Source organism: Ursus maritimus, unplaced genomic scaffold (assembly GCF_017311325.1).
Source record: "Ursus maritimus isolate PB19 unplaced genomic scaffold, ASM1731132v1 scaffold_16, whole genome shotgun sequence".
Classification (NCBI taxonomy): domain Eukaryota; kingdom Metazoa; phylum Chordata; class Mammalia; order Carnivora; family Ursidae; genus Ursus; species Ursus maritimus.
This window is the reverse complement of record NW_024424008.1, coordinates 53,354,989-53,373,953: the sequence shown is the minus strand read 5'-3', so window position 1 is coordinate 53,373,953 and position 18,965 is coordinate 53,354,989. Positions and strand designations below refer to the sequence as shown.

Sequence of the window (18,965 nt, the reverse complement as noted above, 5' to 3'; positions counted from 1 at the left end):
TACAACAAATACTTTTATTGCACATTTATAAAATCTGCATAGTTGTATCAAGTGTTCATCCCACCCACTATTCCCTCATTCATGTTAAAATTTGGTTAAAACACAATATCCAATCTGGGGCCTTTTAAAAATGGTCAACAGGGGATATTTCTCTCTCTACATATACATATATATATAGATAGATAGACTTTTTTTTTCTTTTTACAAACCCACAGCCCTTATCTTTCCGAAGCAAAAAAAAAAAGTGGGGGGGGGGAGAGCCATCCAAATGTTCTTTCGGGCCAGCAGCAGCCTTAGACATCTGTTGCGGACAATTTTCGGATGCTAGAAGATTTTACTGAAATGGTGACCAGCTCTCACGTTATCCTGTCTCGATCACGCTTCATGACACTGTTCTCTCTATAGGCCTTAGTGCTTTGCTTTCTTTCACTCGGGACCGAGTGTGAGGTTTTCTGGTTTATTTAAAAATATAAAATCAGAGAGAGAGAGAGAAGAGAGGAAAGGCGGCTTTCTTTTGACTTTGCAGCATCTTGCTGCCACGTGCCCTTGTATTTCTACCCACATGTAAAAGGGCGCAGTTCATCAGCAACCCACTGTCATCTCCTGTCAAGACACAGGCAGGGCTTTAGACTTCTCATCTCTTGCAGTTGAGAACTTCTAAATGTCACCTGTATTTGATAAAATAACAGCAGCTGCTCCTCCGGTTCAGGCTTTGATGGATCACCCTTCTATTCCACTGTCAAAAATATTTATGCCTGAAGGATAATTTTAAAAGTGGCAAGAGGCTCACCGAAGCCCAAGCACTCTTGCAGGTACAAGAGGCATTTCAGGTCTTCTGACATAATTCAATACCTTAATATGCAATGGTTCTTGTCTTTTTTAGTGAAATTGCTTGTCTGATTCTGTACCTAAAAAGTGCAATTTTATTTTCATCCTTCTTTACACGCAGAGCATGGTTGGGGTCTGGATCTGAATCTTACTTTCCCACCTAATCCCGTCCCCAGGGGAAACACTGTGACAACAACTTCTGTGCAACAGGCAGGCAGCCGCAGACCAAACTGGACCTTGACCATGTGGGGGCTTATTTCACTGTCACAGTTGAAACCCCTTGAATTGACTCCATGACAGCTGCAAATCGGCTACAAAGGTCATAGGGAGAATTGGGTCGAATGGTCGGAGGCTCCTTCAAGACAATGATTTCTGCAGAAGGATCCAGAAGCCTGGGTAGAAACTCCCCTAAGCACAGCTGTAGATTTTCTGTGGAGGGAAAATGGATGGTTACATATACAACTAACCAAGTATCTGAGTAAAAACCAGTTAAGCCTGCAACTATATTGGGAAGGCCTTCCATAGAGCCCATTCATTCCCCAACCTCAAAGGTCAAAGCATCGTGCCGGCCAGCTAACAACAAATGATGATTCTTTAGTCCCAACCAGGAGCAAAGACTATCTGCCAAATGTACCAAAGCGTTAGGTCACAGCTTTAAACCGTGTGACGTGTGGCAGGATAACACTAAATCTTCATTTCACTGACAGGCCTTCTAATCTATCATCCTTTTAAAACTTGAGAAAGTGGATAAGATACTCTACGCCATAAATATAATGGTGCTATTTCCTTTCAGTGATTAAAACGTGAGTGTGTACTCATGGCATTATAAGTAAAGCTGTATGTCACATGCAGTCTCAAGGAAAACTGAAGACATTAAAAGGAAATTCATAACCACTAATTACAGAATTTTCCAGTAAATATTATAAACATGAATACTTGCTAGCAAGTCAGTATAATATCTTTACATCGGTGAGAAACTAACAAAGAGGCTTCATATTAGAACATATGCCAACTTTCTAAGGCTACCAGAATTCATCTAAAAAGGACTAGTTTCAGGTTCCCTCTCCAAAATGCTTTGAACAAGCTAGCCAATTCCATTTACCATTTTATGAATCTTGAGGGCATCCTAGGTAATAACAGGGGCTCTGTCTTGCAACTATGAGTCATGGGAAAATTTAGTTATGGCACTACCACGTAATCAAGCTACATAAGCAGATTCCGACAGATGAAAAAGTACTACAAGGGTGACATTCCCGGAGAGGAGTAATTTTCTCAAACAGGGCTTGCAGGCCGTCTGTGGAGGTGCTTATCAACCACAGAGGAGGTAAGGGGAGGCTGAGGGACAGAGGTCTAGGATCCTACCCTTTGTCTCAGTAGAGCAGATCCACCTTTAACTCACCCACCCACTGCAATAAGCCTTTACAAAGGTCTGATGACCAGTGCTGAGAGTGAAAACACTGCCATTTCTAAAAGTCTAAAGAGCCGTAGAAATTATTGCAAGCACCGACAACAACATACCAGCAATATCTTGCCCAAGATAAGAGCACCAATGGTTTCTCATGATCTCGATGGCATGTAGGTCATCCTTGGAGATGTCATTATTAATGATAAGGTGAATGCAGGGAATGATCAACTCATTCATCACATTAATGCCCTCGGTTACAGAGTGGTCATCGTTTGTTTCAAAGAGAGAAGCTGCTTTGGCATTCAGCTCCTACAGGTAAAAGACAGAGTGGGCGGAAAGAAAACAGTCTGAAAAAGATAAATACCTATTTTAGAAGAGCCTAAACAAGTGCTTCCCCAAATTTACTGCATATTGCCTGGCCGTCTTTACAAACCACCCCAGATATGCTGTTTCCATTGGTGTGCAGGTGACCGGGGCACTGGGATTTTTTTTAAAAGCTCCCAAGGTGATTCTACTGCAGCAAAGTCTGTGACCCACTTACTAACCTTACAAGTCAAGGTCCTGCCTACCACTTGCTCTCACTCTCCACTGAGCATCGGAATCACCTGCAGAAGACATGCTGATGCCCAGGCCCCTCCCCAGAGCCTCTGGTCTGACAGTCTGGGGAGGAGTTGCCGCAGTGTGAACGCTCCCTATGTGACTCTAACACACACTGGGGTTGCGAGCCAGTGATGGGGAAGAACCCGAATCACTATTACCACCGACCGGTGGAAGCTGAGCCGGACATTCGAAATGTCATCTGTACCTGGTGATTTAAGGCACAATAAAATTCAGATCCGCCAACTCTACAAGGCCCTCTTTTCAGCTTCAAAATGCCCTGCCACACCCTACAACTGATACAGAAATCAGAGCATACATCAGAAAATGAAGCTCTTGAGACGAATATATGCCATGACTTAAACTCCTCCATTTGGTATTAACAAGGCAGTGACAGAAATGCTGGCTGGACTCCTCCCAGGATGGGCAATCCTGCTGGGAGGCAGGGAGGACCCGAGCGGGCTCACAGTCTGAGAGCAAGGCAGCTCTCTGTAGTTCTCCGAAGGACAAGCACCTGTGTAAACCCTCGGCTGGGCCGAGGGGATATGGGTATGCCCTTCCCTGTGACTGCCAAATGCAAAAGAGGCCAAGCTAGACTTTAGTGCTGCACGACAGTGATATTAACAGAACAAGAGGACCAATTCCTATGGTTTATACCATTAAAAAAACACCTGGAGTCACTCAGAAGTTGCTAAAATTCTCATCTACTAGCTTAGCACAGAACACAGAAAAAACACTGCATTCCTTCAACACATATCTGTTGTGTGCTTACGACGTGCCAGGCACAGAGGAAAGAGCGGAAGAAGGAAAGGGTCTGTGCTCAAGGAACTCACGATCCAGCAGAGAAGCACTGTGGTGACAGACACGGTGACGCAGGTATACATAAAGGGCGCAGAAAAGGGGGTAACTGCTTCTCATCCTAACTTCCACCAGGGGTCGAAGAAGAATGATATTCATTTAAGTAACTTAAAATCATCTGTTTCAGTGTACAACTACTCTTAAGAGTTTAGAAAAATCTAAAACCTATGGAAAATCATTCTGTTTCCTAAGCTGTATTTCTTTGCAGCTTCAAGGAACAGAGGTGAAGACAATAAACTAATAGGAATCGTAAGGCTCTACAAATAGTACACACCAGAAGGCATTTTCTTCGGTATAAAGCGATGACCGACTCCTTCACCCCGCGGCGGGGCCCCTTCATCAGCAGAGCGGCATTGCTCTGGTAGGCATAGACCAGGTAGGAGAGTGCCTCTTGGTACCTGAGAACATGGTAGATCAATGGAGGGCTTTGACCTCTCTGTCCCCCAGTACAAACGTTCATAAGGCTGCAATTATGGAAAGGTCCTGCGGACAGAGGCAGCGGGGCGTGCTGGGAAAAGCCTGAGGGCCAAAGACAGTGGCCACTCTCAGCCCTGCTGCAAACTGGTCAAGAAACCCAAAGTGAATCATGAAACTTCCCTGTGCTTCCGTTTTCCTCGACTCTACACCAAAGAAGGGGACTGCATGCTTACTAAGGTCCACCCCAACTCCAAAATTCATTTTCTGAGTTCATCTTCATTTATCACAAGGAAAATCTGGCCATTACAGATCTTTACCACCATATCTATTACCACGTGAAGGATGAAAAAGCACGTGTGATGCTTCATGAAACAGTGGGAAAAGCAGAGGTGCCCTGGTGCGTGGGGCGGGGAGAGGATGCAGGGCTATGGTTCTCGGCACTCCCGGCTGGGCATCAGTAGTTAACAGTGCCTTGACCAATAATCGGAGAGAAATAAAAGGCCCACATACTTTCCTTTTTGGTAGAGTTCCAGGCCTGTGAGGAGATACACAGACACCTTCCGGAACAAACTATAATCTTCGTGCCACTTCTGAAAAGGAATGGATGCCATTAGTGATTATGGTCACCATAAACTATTTCTACACTTCCTGCCACGGTCAGTTTTACACTCTATACAGATGTTTATCGAGCACGAAAACCACAAACACAAAAGCTTTTCGATAATGCTGTATTCACCATTCGCAATAAAAGTCCATGACTGACCTTAATTTTCAGTGACCTGTTACTTCCACTGAGAAACAGAAATATTTATTTCACGGGAGCTTTAGAATGTATTATCTTGATTTCTAACACCCTGTCAAAGTCATGTGGCTCTGGTTTAAACAGATGCCTGTCAAGGTCTCACAAGAATGTGCACGTGCAGGGAACACGGAAGGACAACGCTGTTCTGACCGCCCAGCTCAGCACTCAGCTCAGCTGGTGTTGCGGGCACACCTAGGTGTCACAGAACACTGTGTTACTTCTAACGCAATGCTTTTTTGGGAAATTTGTAGTTGTATATGCATTTTAATGCACGGAAATTTCACTTCAAATATAGAATTATTCACAAATGGTATTATTTTAAAACAAACCAAAACCATGAATCAAGAATTTGATTGCCTAGATACAAGGCTAAAGTGGGTATTAAAAGGAAATAAAGTGTTAATTTATTCTAATAGAAGAATGGAACAAAAAACTGGTTATTCTGAGGGCCAGAAAAGATCACTTCTCTCTTCTCACCCAGCTGTTTATTTGGGGGGTGGGGGTCGGGGCAAGTCAGTCTGTGGTAATGCAAAATTTTCAGTTTGACTTAAGAATTAATGTTTTTGTTTTGTAGACTTAAAGAAAAGACTTCACCTTGTACTCTTCCATGTTCATGTCATCTGGACCAATCTCCTTCAGTTTAGCTCGAGCCACCTTCATGATGCTGATGGATCTGTGTGGGACAAGGGTCAGAAGCAGTGAGAGGGGCAGGGCACCACTTTCCCGTCAGAGGAGGTCACTCCTCTGGGTCACTGGGCCTGACCCAGAAGTCACCCAGGGTGACGCGCCTGAGCATTCTCATCTCACCTTTCATCATAGCTAAGATTTTTATCCGCAAACTGTTCCAGGAGCGTCCGTTCTACGACTCTTTTGGGTGCTTCGTTTTGGAAAAAGTAGACCAGCACATGCTGGAGCCGAGGGTCGCTGTGAGAAGTGGGCGTCTCTTTGGCAAGCTGGTAGAGCCTGGAGTACTCTTCATGGAATGCCTATTAAGGACAAAGCTGTAGTCAGAAGAGGGCGCACTGGGGTTTCTGCTCACAGAACCTGTTGTCTCCGGGCTAGAGAGGTTCTCGTAACTCCAAGGAGACTTCTAAGAAATTCGTATTGGGGAATTATAGAGGCAACCACGGAATCTGTGAGTTGTTTGCATTTCATAAGGGACAGAACTCTTATGGCACCAAACATGTCCTGCACTTGGGAGAAACTCGTTTTTCTCATAAGGGTTTAAGAAAAACAAATATTTAGTTTTAATTAGTCTCCTTGAGTCCCGAGGACCTGAATTTTTAAAATGCACATAAATGCAATTTATTCGAGTACCTTAAATTGTACTCAGGTACCTTAAAATGCTTGGTCTACTTTCTTGTACTATGGCTCCCAAACCATAAAGGCAATGTCTCCTCCCCAGCTTTATTGATAGATATTTCCTAAGGACAACAGCAAGCCTTCCGGGCCAGGCCTAACATAGTTTGGCATAGCGTGCCAACGCTGCGTTAGCACCAAGGGGAGGCGTTGTCAGTATCCTGTCCCTCAGTTTGAACAGAAACAGAGTTTTAGTTGTTACTTTAAGGAAAAACATTCTTCGTCCCATTTTTTTTTTTTAACCACCTAATACAATTATGGCCCCGTTACTATGATACCTGTGGTATAAGGATTAGATTTTTAAAAAGAGATACCTTAATAAGCCCTGCTTCAGACCCATCTCGGTCAAAGGTCTGACGGGCTTTAGCTATGGCCAGGATGACCCCTTGCATGGCGGGGCTCAGCATCACCTACCACAAGAAGGCACAAAACACAGAGAGAAAAGGAGAGAAGGAAAGTTCAAAAGAAGAGTGGAAGACAGGCGAGCGTGCTGCTGAGGGGAGAGTGGCTGCGTGCCCGTGGCCGGCATCTGCCGCCAGCCCAGATTTGCACGCCTGCCCCCACGCACACCCACAGCCCCGTCCCTGTGCACCATGGCCAGACCTCGCCCAAGAAGAGCTGTTCCTACATACTCTAATTCAGCAGGCAAACAAAGAGGGACATCTGAGAATATTCACAAACGGCACTGCTAAAGGATCGAGTTAAATGATGGCTCCCCCAGGGGAAGTGTCCGTGCTGAGAATTCCAGTGGAGTTCTGTAATTTGGTTGTCTATCCTAGGACACAAATATTTTAGAGTTTTACTAAAATGATTAGTACATTTAAAATAGTCTGGAAATTAGGCGGTATACAAATATGACTTTATAAAGTCAAAACCTTTCAATGATTTGAAAAAAAAAAAAAAAATTCCCCAGGAAGAAACAGAACCCTGAGGGACAGGATTCATGACTGCTACGTGCAGTGCCAACTGTAAAGGGGACCGACCATAAGTGACTTGGGATCCCACAGCTCCTTCTGAGAGCTTTAGAATTAAAAACAACTTCAATTCACATTTGTTTTGCTTACTAGACAACTGAAAATTTTAGATCTGGGGGAAAAACAATGGACTAATATTACCAAAGACAAAGACTCCTAATTTAAAAGGCTTTTTGTTTTTTTTTTTCTCATAATACCAAGAAGAGAGCTAACTACCTCTCTGAGCCACCTAGACTCTGGTGCCTCCATCAGTATACGCCTGGGTAGATATATACCGGGGGCTTATACACTGGGGTGGGAACGAGGCGATCTTTTACAAAATGGTAACTAAGGTCAAAACCAGACAGGCCCTCCTGTTCATTCTTTGTTCCAATATTAACTATTGCCAGACACCTTCGACAAGCACACTGGGTCACGTGGGAAGGAAAGAGAAGACTGGAGACAGGCAGCTGAACCCTGCACTCCTCTGTATACCTCCTCATCATATCCATCTGCATCAGATCTAACCAGAATCCTTCCCACACTGGGAATCTCGACTTCAGAGGCCTCAGAATTAGGCGGGGCGGCAGACTCTGCGTCCTTCGCCTTTGGGGGCTGCTCTGACTGCTCTGCAAGGGTTGTTTCCGGGGACATGGGCTTCTCGGGTTCAGCTTCCTTAAGCTGTGGCAGCAGAACGGAGAGAAAGAGTGAGAAAAAACAGGAGAGAAAGAGGGACTGGTTAAATACAGCAGAGACACAGAATAACAGGAATGCAAGAAACTGGCGGTCACTGCTGCAAGCCCGCCCCTCCTGCGTGTGGGCTTCTGAGTCTCTGTCACCTCACTCAGCGCCGCCTCCACGCCGCTCCTCTCATACGCGTGCGCTGTGTTTGCGATGGCCTGTGCCGTCTGCTCCTTGACAATCACAGCGTGCTCCGACGCCAAGCAGCGGACCCCGTGCGAGGAGGCTGCTGAGGGCTCTGATAAGGAATGGTACAAAGGCATTAGCATCTGACGATAAATAACGTCTAGAACGTGCTGTAAAAGGCAAGCAAGACACACCCTAAGTTTCATCTACAACCCTTCCAAAAAGCTTTTAAAACAAAAGCTATGCAAACGTCCTCTAGAAATCAGTGACTCAGACACATCTACTTCAGCAAGAACCCACTGATGGTTCCGGAAAATTTAACGTGCTCCCAACTTTGTCCTGTTTCTTTATGTCAGTGAAGGCTTCCTACAACCGGCCTTCTGTTAGGAAGATTGTCTTTGGAGAATAGTTTTCATAGCCTCTCCCACAACCCCAAAAACCGTGGAAACTAACCGACAGAAAGTACAGGGAGCTGGTCTTGCTGATATCACTTCTGCTCACCAGAAAAGACATCCTAAAGCCACAAGCTATTCTGCCGGGTTGCAAAACACCACCACACCTGAACTATACACACTGTGCACACTGTGGCTGCCCTCACTCAGCTCAAGCCCCAGAGCTGGCTGAGGAGGGCAGGGTGGACGCTGCCAGACCATAGGCACGCAGGCCCCCCAGGTACCTGGGGATGGAGAAAAGTCCTGTGATGCTGAGCTGGTGGAGGATTCCATTTGAGGGATTTTGCAAGACTGCTCTTCTTCCCACTCCTCGACTTCCTGCTCAAACCTCCAGTTATCTTCCTGAATGTAATGCTTCAGTTCAACAGACAGGGTGTCCACTTCTCCTAACATCTGATCTGATTCACTTGGGGCTGCCTCTGAGACAAGAACAAAGACAGAGTTAAAATGCGGCACCACCCGTAAAAGGTCACAAAGAATCAGAAGGCCCTTTCTAGAAAGAAGGAAATAAGACACTCTGTCCTTCTTCTTACTCCGTGTGAAAAATATGTATATACATAATCCATCAGAAGTAGTGACAATTTAAAGCCAACAGTGATAGGACACCAATAACAGTGCCTGGCTGATTAGTAGGTAGGCACGCATGGAATATCTATTGAATGAATGAATGAATGAATGAATGATTACCAGAAAGCAGGAATTTGGAATAGAGACCAATCACTGGCAAAACAGCAAGACTGAGCAAATATTTGGAAATCCAGAAAATCATTAGATCCAACGGAAATTTCAAGTTGAACAGTTTTGTCAATGTAACCACTACAACTATTAGTGATAAGAACATCCACCTCAAGATGGTTAGAGATGAATTCCAAGACAGCTGTATTGCCTCAAGCTCAACACAAGAGAGTGCTATCCGAAAGCAATGTGATATAACAGTTAGACGGTAAATAACACCCAGGGGATAATTAAAGGCCTGGATGAAAAATGGCAAGGATATCAAGGACATATGAAATCTCATTTTTTTTTTAAGATTTTATTTTTAAGTTATCTCTACACTGAACATGGGGCTCGAACTCACAACCTGAAATCAAGAGTCGCATGCTCTTCCGACTGAGCCAGCCGGGAGCCCCTAAATTTCATTTCTAATCCTGTGACCAAATCAAAACAAGAAGCCTACGGTAGAACAACACATCCACTTCCTGGGTGCCTTTAATTAGTCTTTCATTAAGCAAATGACAGTTTCCATTGATCTGTTTCTATGGTATAAAAATGAAGCATATGTGTATTAACAAGGCTCCTGTATGCTCCCAACAACAGTCCAGTCATTCGTACAACTCCCACAGGCAGCTGCCCTATCTGGTGCCGCACGGGTGCATTTACGAGGATCAGCTACTGCTAAGTGGTCATTCCGTCTATCCCCGGTCCCAGCCACACCAGCACATCAGAAAGCCAACGCACTGCCCGGACAAAATGCCTTCTGTGTTTCCTTACTCATGCAACCCAGTACAGTTTGAATAGGAAAAGAAAAAGCCTTCCATGATCTTAGATGAGAAATGCTGGTCACCAGACCTCTCCCAGAAAATGTGAAAGGAAGAGAGAGAGAATGATGTAAATGGACCACAGCATAGAGTCTGGAGTCAGAACTGGATCTGAATCTTGGGTCTGCCATTTATTCACAGGCTGCATGAGTCTGGACGAGTGGAGTACCTCAGCTGGCACACGTAGGTAATAAAAATTCCTACCCTGTCTTTTAGAGTTATAAGTTATTAGAGAAATAAAGCTTGAAAGCCTGTACTAAGTAGGAGTAAAGTTCCAATATAAATGATAATGATGATTGCTCTCAGAATTAGTACTATTATGAGAAGGATGAAATTGTTCAGGCAAAGCCACTCATAAAATTTAGCCATTCTCAAAGGGTGCAAAAACATGTGCACAAGGATGTCACTAAAAAAGAAAAAAAAAAAAACAAAAAACTAGAGACAACATAAAAGTCTTATCAATGGGAGGCTGGCTTAATAAATTATATACATATTCCATGCAATGGAATTAAAAAGTTGTTAAAAAAGAATGAGTTCATTCTGTTTATAAAACTATAGAGATCACTAATACACATGAGTGATGAAAAAGATGCAGGACAGAATGGGAAAATATCCCATCGGGGGGGAAAAAATGGGGCAGGGACAGATATCGATAAATGAAATCTAGCATCCGCCCAGAACACTTCCTGAACACTCAAGAAACCTAAGAATGAATACATGCCAGGCTCCAGGATGGGAGCGGGAAAGCAAACTTATTTGTTTTTTTAATTCTCTTTTATACTGTATTTTTAAAATGCATTATTATTTTATAATAAATTCTAGTTTAAATTTTTTTTTTTTTTAAAGCTACAAGACCATTCCCTTCTGTGAGCAGTCAAGATTTTCCCCATCTCTGGCTTCCGCTGGGCTATTTTTACCTGCGTTCAAGTGCGGCAGCCGGTCATTAATGTACATCAGACAGTAAGCACTAACATTTCTCAGGCCCCCATAAGAATCTCTTTCAAGTTCTTCCCAGGAAGATTCAGTAACGGAGATGTCATTGTACTTGAGCCAGACTTGTCGGGGCTGATTATAGATGTAGGCCCAGTAGTGTCCGGCGTTGGCTTGCCCTTCATGAACAAGAACAGCGTGCAAGCGATAAGGCACCTGCAGAGCAGAAGACAGATTCCTGAGTCGGATGAAGCAAAGTAAACGAGACATTTCGGGTTGTTAGAACCCAAACTTACAGCCAACTAGTAGACATACGAAAACTGACTATTTACACATGTGCTTGATATGGGGTTAACCGTAAACACCTTGATGATTCAATATGAACTAACAAAAACACAGTCCTGGAATCTATCAATTGTGTTTCAATTCTGGAATCTTTAAAACCACACATCTGAACGAGATGACCTCTTCAATGACTCTTTAACTTCCTAAAATCACAGATCTAAAGTCAAAGATAACGCAGACCTACTTATCCCCCCAATTCCAAACTCAGTTTATCTAAAAATAGAAATCACCTTCACCACTCATGTTGAGAAATGTGTACTGCATTTGGGACCTACAGCGGCTCTCTTGGTCTAAGCCAATATTATCTGGTACCAAATTTCAAGTTAGCACATTTCATCACCAATCAGTCATATGGTCCCTACATTTCTTCTGCCAAGTGACCCATCCATCCATCTGGGGTGAGGACCCTTTTAACTCCATACTTGTTTGTTTCAGGGTTTGAAAAACATTTGTTTTTTCAATAGGGAGAAAACAGAGCAATGCTTTAGGTGCCAAGTAGGCACTGATGATAAGAAGGAAAATCGGCCAGAGAATCAAGTTAAACCTGCAGTCTATCAGTACCTTGACAGGTTTTTCTGGTGCGGACATTTTTGAAATAACACAGAAGAGCAGATGAAGAAAATCCAAGATTTATAGGGCACGTTCCTGCTGTGCCTCCATGAGACCTGGCAGCCGAAAGGGCTCTCCGCCACCAGCCGTGCACACAGAAGCCACTGGGCGCTCATGCCCCTCACCGTGGCATCTTTCCCCCTCCATGCCCACGAAGTTATTCCCAACAAAAATTTATGTGGACAATAAGAATTTCTTCCTTTACTACATTCCCTTGTGGAGTTTTCAGGGAAATAAAGCTTGAAAGCATGCTGCTAAGCAAAGTATCACCAAGCATGATGATACTTTGGAAAGGGTGGGTAACTAGTCCCTGGCTGGGCTTTTCCCCACCGCACGACTTAAATGACCACTTGATGAGAAATTTTTAACACTTGACAGCAAACCTTTCTAGTGCATGAAAAAATACCATGTGGCAGAATCAAAACAAATATGTTTTAAATTTTATTGTTAGTAGAAGATACATTCCTCATTTTGGCCTAAAAATAAACAGAAAAACACCTATTTCTGTCCTAAGTTTACTCTTTTAACTCGGGGGGGGGTTCCCATTCAGTCTCAAAGAAATCTATCAGATTGTTTTTGCACCACATTAGCACGCGAGGACGGGCACGCCTTGACTATTCCCCATCAATCTGCATCCTACCTGACGAAGGAGAGGGTCACCATACATCTGCTCAATAGTCTGGGTGGTGCTTGCAATACAATTCTTTAAATCTGTTAAAAAAAAAAAAAAGAAAAGAAAAGAAACAAACTGAGTTAAAATGATGTCCTTCCAAAAAAAAAACAAAAACGATGTCCTTCCAAGCCACACAGGGTGCTGCAGCCAAGCAAAGAGCGCTGCTCCTCTAGGTTCTGCCGATTTCAGCTTTACTCTACGAATCACAAAGGAATGGAGGCTTTCAAGGCAGCTAGTGCTCTAGGTCATGAAGGCTTTTAGTTTAACCTAATTCCATTAAAGGTTTAAAAAATTATCTCTTATAATCGGCCCCAAAATTTCCCCCAAAAGAAAGTCTCTAGAAAAAGACTTCCATGGGTCACTTTGGATGTAAAATGGATGTCCCTACACAGGGCCAGACAGGAGAAAGCAGAGCAAAAGGCAGGGCAAATTTCTGTGATAAGAACTTGGGAGGAATCTGGATTTGACGATTTGATTTGATCTGACTGATATGATTTGATTGCTGTGTTTATTTTATTTATTTATTTAGCTCACTAGACAAAAGGAGCAAGGAACGGAAGGAGGGAAAGTCTGAGCAACATGACAATGAAGCCAAAGGACCTGTAAAAACAGAAGGCCGAATAACTCCATTTCACATTGTGTGCAGTGCTCCACCACTCTCTGCCTCGTTAGCCTTCAGTAAAACATGCTTCATACGAACAAGACTCATAAAAGCGGAACTCCACGAGAGCTCAATTTTAAGTCTGGGTCAACTAAAGCCAGAGTTCATTCACATCAGCTACAGGAACAGAAATCAGCGGATGCAGAAAAATCTCAGCTGAAGGTCATCACGAGCATCTAGGAGTCCCAAGAGACCCCAGAAATTTTGAGAAGCGTTTCTAGGAGGGATCTTTCCAAAGTTGTATGATGGGAGGGACTAAAAGTACAACAGGAGTCCCAATCGCCGTGTGCCCGAATCGTGCCTCATCATCTATGCCTCACTTCCAGCGGAAAGGGAAAGAGCCATTGTCCAACAAGTTTTAAAAGAGCCAACCTTGTATATCTTGTTCAATCTCACTCCTCCACCTCTGAAGACAGGTCTTAACAAAGTTCATTTCCTCATCTGTGACGGTGCGAGGAGCTGGCTGTGCAGGCATTTCCATGGAAGACCGGGAAGATGGAAGTGGCTTATTCATTGCCTTAGACTTGGGTAGAGAATCTTCAGGAGAAGAAAAGGTACCTTCAACATCCTGAGAAGAGCTTTCTTTACTTGTACTGAAGAAAGATAAAAATCATGTTCACATGGTAATTTCCAAAGTATGCCTCGGTCTCAATTAATGTGCTTTGTGATGCTAACTGTTATATGGAAAAGTTCTGCTATAATTTAGTGAGTGTTTGCTCTATGAAGGCACTGAGCCAAATTATATGCTTCACCTCATGTAATATGAGACAGATACTATTACCATCCCTAGTTCACCAATTACAAACCTAAGGTTTAGGTAAGTTAAACAACTTACCCAAGCTCACCCAGCTAGTAGATTATGGGATTTAAACCCAGATCTGTCTGAGTCTATGATTCATGCTCTCTAACCACTTTAAGAAGGGACATGAAAGAAGAGTTCAAAGAAGAGAAGACTACACTGGAAGAATCAAGGAATCACTACAGAGTTTCCACAATGCAGATGACTAAATAAAATATACAGAAGCAACAAATATAGACTTTTCCCTAATCGGTTCTAGTGACTGTATTAGCCAGGACACACACAGCAAATCGGATCTGAGCTGGAAGAGAATCGGAGGGCTCGTTGACTTGGCCTCCTGGTTCCTTCACAAGAAAGCCCCTCCTGGCTGTCATCTTCAATGTCTAGCCAGTTCTTGCACATGTTTTAATTGTCTACTCATGACTAAATCTTCCCCTGAGGCTGACTGGGTTGAGCATCCTTCTCAGCAGGTGTGAGAATGAGAGGTTCTGGAACATCAGGGACTGAGTGGCAGCTAGCTTACAGCTAGTTCAAAACAAGGCAGCCTTGGTGGGGCACGAACACAGTGCAGATCGTTCAAAAAGCCTCTGAAATAACCCCACCCATCCCGTGAGCAACACAAGTGAGTGCCCTGGTGGGAGGCAAACCCTTCCCTGAAGATTCGTAGCTGTTGCCCTCTAATGGGCTGAGTGTTTATCAGGTGGGAAGATGGTGCACAGTTCAAATTACACAAAAAACCCCAACGTGTACTATCTTTTTTTTTTTTTTTAAGAGTTTAATTTAAAGTAATCTCCACACCCAACATGGGGCTCGAATTCACAACCCTGAGATCAAGAGCAGCATGCCCCACCGAATGAGCCAGCCAGGCACCCTGCCCCCCAATGTGTCCTATTTTAAACATTTGTTTTCATTACCTTTCCTTGGATGCCAGGTCGGAAACTGGACAGTGCGCTGAAGAAAGCGGTAAGGTCACGCGAGCGTCGCTTTGAGACGTGGAGCTTTCTGAGGCAGGTTTTGTACTAGCAAATTCAATAACGTATTTTAGCATGTCCGGGAGTGGAAACCGCGCTGGGCCTGAGCCGTACTTCACGTACCTAAGAGGCAAAGACAAGGGTGCTCTACTGGCCCAGTCTGTCTAGTACTTTGTGGCTTGCTGACAGAACATCTGTTACCATGTAGAGTCCACAGAAAGGCTTATTCCTAAAGGCTATGCAGTATTCGATGTGTCACTCAAACAATCCATAAGATGAGAATTCTCTACAAAAGTAAAAACTGGTAAGTCTACGTGTTTACACCTGGCAGAAAACATCTCAAATGGGCTAACTGAAGTCATGTCTGTTACACTTTTTCTTGATATCGTATCACATCTAGGCTCTGGTCAGAAAAGTTAATTCTAGGGGCGCCTGGGTGGCTCAGTCGTTAAGCGTCTGCCTTCGGCTCAGGGCATGATCCTGGCGTTATGGGATCGAGCCCCATATCAGGCTCCTCCGCTGGAAGCCTGCTTCTTCCTCTCCCACTCCCCCTGCTTGTGTTCACTCTCTCGCTGGCTATCTCTGTCTCTGTCAAATAAATAAATAAAAATCTTAAAAAAAAAAGAAAAGAAAAGAAAATTCTACTTCTCAAAAGAACACAGATATATTAACAGTACTCAAATCTGAAAATCATGCTGGTGTACCCAAGGGTTTATTCTTTGCTACCCTTAAGACCCCTACGTGGAAATTAAGAACAATGAGAGAAAGCTGGAAATGAAAAGCAGGTGTTAATTAAGGCCAGAGTTTAAGAAAACTGGCAAATCTTTCTTCTGCAGGGTCCTCAGTACCCTATTATTCATGCACTCATTCAACGGCATAGGCCAGCCAAAAATTATTGAAGATTTCTTTGGGATTAGTAAATAATAAATATCTTTAATATGTAACCAAAATAATTAACAAATTATTTTAATACTATCCAATATTCTGCTTACCAGCACACATAAGACTCAGTAAAAACACAAACTTTAATGAACTCTGTAATTCACTAGAGCGGACAGCATTTAAACAGTACTGGTTGACTGGCTGGTACAGGTGAACCCTATTATTATGAGGTTCCATTTACAAAGGGATAGAGAGGCACTTGGAAAGAAAGAAACAGGTACAGAACTAGGAAGAAAGAAAATTGTGTCCATTTCAAAAAGGACACTATGAAATGAGAATACCAGTGGGAAATAAAGTATAATGCAGTTCAAAGTCAACCACAGGTTAGAGGGTAGGTAGCAAAGACACTTCATCCTCACTAATTTGAAGGAGAAGTAGAATTAGCGGCTGGCTGCCATGGAGTGTGGCGGCTTTCACTGAAAAGGATGTCAAATATGTCAACATGGAGGAGGAACCTTAGAAAACTGTACTATTCCTTAGATGTATTTTCTTGCCTCACTTCACCTACTCTCAGCTTATCTAACTAAACCGTACCTACCTTTCAAGATCTAGTTCCTCCATGAAGTCTTCCTCTATATACTTCCCCGCCCCCCCCCCGCCCCGCCGTCTCCCTGCTCTGAACTTCTACGGGACAGGACCTGAACCTCATGTCTATACCACAGACGTGGCTAATAGGTCTTCAGAAGCACAGAGCGTTTGTTGAAAGAACTAATTTGCACATGAATGGCCTGGGCCTAAGGAATCATTTTCTTACTCGAAATGCAGCACAGATAAAATATGTCATAGGATCTCCAGTCATCATCTTACAACCAGCACTTGAATACGATACTGATACACAACTTCAGGAAAAATTTTCCTCTAAGAAACTTAGCTTCAGTTTTCTGACACAATCATTGTCCTGTTGTACTCAATTAATTCCTTTAGACCCACTGCTTCATACAATGCTGCACCTGTATTCAGTTAGTAGAACCCGAGCAAAAGTAGTTCCAAGAAAGAGGTCTACGTTATGCAAGAAATCTTATTTTTAATATTATATTGAGGTATCTTAGAGAAGAAGTGGTGAACTTTTTGTTTCATGATGAAACTAATGCACGTGCCTGGTAAGAAAGCTCAAATGTGAAAAAGTGTAAAACAAATCATCAAAGTCATCTGCTCCCATTGTGGTTCTACTACCCTCTGGTATCCAGTAACAGTTCCTGTACATTTTCCCGGGAGCAGGTCACACTTAGACAAGTGATTTTTTTTTTTAATTACCCAAATAAAATTACCCGAGATTTTAGAAGTTATTTTACTTATTTATTTTAAAGATTTTATTTTTAAGTAATCTCTACACCCAACGTGGGGTCTGAACCTACAACCCCGAGATCAAGAGTCACATGCTCTACTGACTGACCCAGCCAGGTGCCCCTTAAAAGTCATTTTATTTATTTTTTAAAGTAGCATCATACTACAGAAAATGCTCCTATACTCTACCTTAAAATCTAAAGTCAGAATGCCCTGTTGGTTCCTGGCAAATTGAGTTTTTCTAAGTTATAATACATCAGATATATTTGGTTCTATAAAAACAATTAAATTTTTCCAATCTTACAAAGCCATCGCTAAAACCTTAAAAGTAAAACAGAGCCACAAGTAGAGTCCTACAAATCACTTCCAGGTCGGTATTTGAAGAATCAATCCTCAGCTTAAGTTTATATGAGACAACTAGAGAACTGATCACCTATAACCCTGGATAAGTTCTTCCCAAGTGAGAGAGGAAGCTGGAGATGGGGACCTATGGGTGCAGGGTCTATCCTGGGCTGGTATAGAAAGTGCTGCCTCTCAGGGAAATGAACAACCTCGCGATGGAGTGGGCAGAGGTGGGGTGGTGGTCACAGCAAAACTGTGTAGTAGAGAAAGGGGGGAAAAGCCATTGACACTACATGGGATTTTCTTCTTAAATGCTAAATCAATGGGATTGATTTTTACTAGAAAGAAATTACACTGACTCCTCCTTTGGAAGTCATGGGGTGATTCCAAAAAAACAGTCAGTGGGAAACAAATCAACAGAAAGGGAAAGATTCCTCCATGAGAGAGAGGACTTGTTCTGTGTCACGGCCATTAGCCCTCTGAGTCATTAAGGACCTGCTCCAGAAAATGCTTTCCCCAGAATAGCGGGACTGGAGCACAGTGACAGTTACCTCTCCTGTGTTTGTGAAGAAGATGACGAGGGGAGTAGAAAAAGTAAAGGGCTATGAACTCAGAGGCGGAGCTCCCTTCGTGCACCGCCAGGGACTGACGGTGTGGCTCTGAGTCCCGCCAGACCTCGGGACTACTAATCGCCCACGGATATCCCAGCTCCTCTTACAGACTGCTCCATGCTTAGAGAATTCTCCCCAGCTATTTTATAAAACACACTAGTTAATACTTAAAATCCAAATTAATTCTTAAATTTAAGCAAATTATCTGGTTTTAATGTTCTACTCTTTAACATTTCTAGGCACAAAGGGGTCACGCACGACTCACCTTTCCAGTTTTTGTTGCAGAACTTTTATTTCCTCCTTCAACTTTCGAATACACTCTCTCTTACTTCGAATAAGCTCTTTGCTCTTGTACATGTACCTAAGCAAATGATAACACCACAAACACAATTTTATTTAAAAGCATTAATGGCACACAATGAGAGTAAGCCAGGGATACGAGGGAACTTCCTCAACCAGACAAAGGGCATCTATGAAAACATACAGCTAAGATCATACTTCATGGTGAAAGACTGAAAGCTTTCCCCCTCAGATCAGAAACAATGCAAGGGTGTCCACTCTTGTCTCTTCTACTAAATGTTTTGCTGGAGGTATGGTCCGTGCAAGGAAGGAAGGAAGGAAGGACGGACAAGGGAGGGACGGAGGGAGGGAGGTAGGAAAGGCATACAAATAGCAAAGGAAAAAGTAAAACTGCCTTTCATTGCAGAGATAATTTTTTATGC

General features: G+C 43.2%; 1 protein-coding gene across 4 annotated transcripts in view; it reads right to left on the bottom strand.

Annotated features, from left to right (window-relative positions):
- Nucleotides 1-18,965, bottom strand: part of USP28 (ubiquitin specific peptidase 28) — a 57,817-nt gene continuing 38,852 nt past the window's right edge. For 3 of the 4 annotated variants that reach the window (XM_040631207.1, XM_040631208.1, XM_040631209.1), the window contains 13 exons: nt 18,509-18,604; nt 15,008-15,187; nt 13,667-13,887; nt 12,601-12,671; nt 10,994-11,222; nt 8,763-8,957; nt 8,059-8,198; nt 5,715-5,893; nt 5,502-5,580; nt 4,616-4,695; nt 3,963-4,086; nt 2,347-2,542; nt 1-1,257 (listed from right to left, as the gene is read on the bottom strand). In XM_040631207.1, the coding sequence (XP_040487141.1) occupies nt 1,082-1,257; nt 2,347-2,542; nt 3,963-4,086; nt 4,616-4,695; nt 5,502-5,580; nt 5,715-5,893; nt 8,059-8,198; nt 8,763-8,957; nt 10,994-11,222; nt 12,601-12,671; nt 13,667-13,887; nt 15,008-15,187; nt 18,509-18,604 (1,966 nt within the window). In that variant the 3' untranslated portion in view covers nt 1-1,081. Of the gene's footprint in view, nt 1,258-2,346; nt 2,543-3,962; nt 4,087-4,615; nt 4,696-5,501; nt 5,581-5,714; nt 5,894-6,580; nt 6,677-7,714; nt 7,901-8,058; nt 8,199-8,762; nt 8,958-10,993; nt 11,223-12,600; nt 12,672-13,666; nt 13,888-15,007; nt 15,188-18,508; nt 18,605-18,965 lie in introns of all 4 variants that reach the window. The other variant, XM_040631210.1, reaches the window with a different exon arrangement.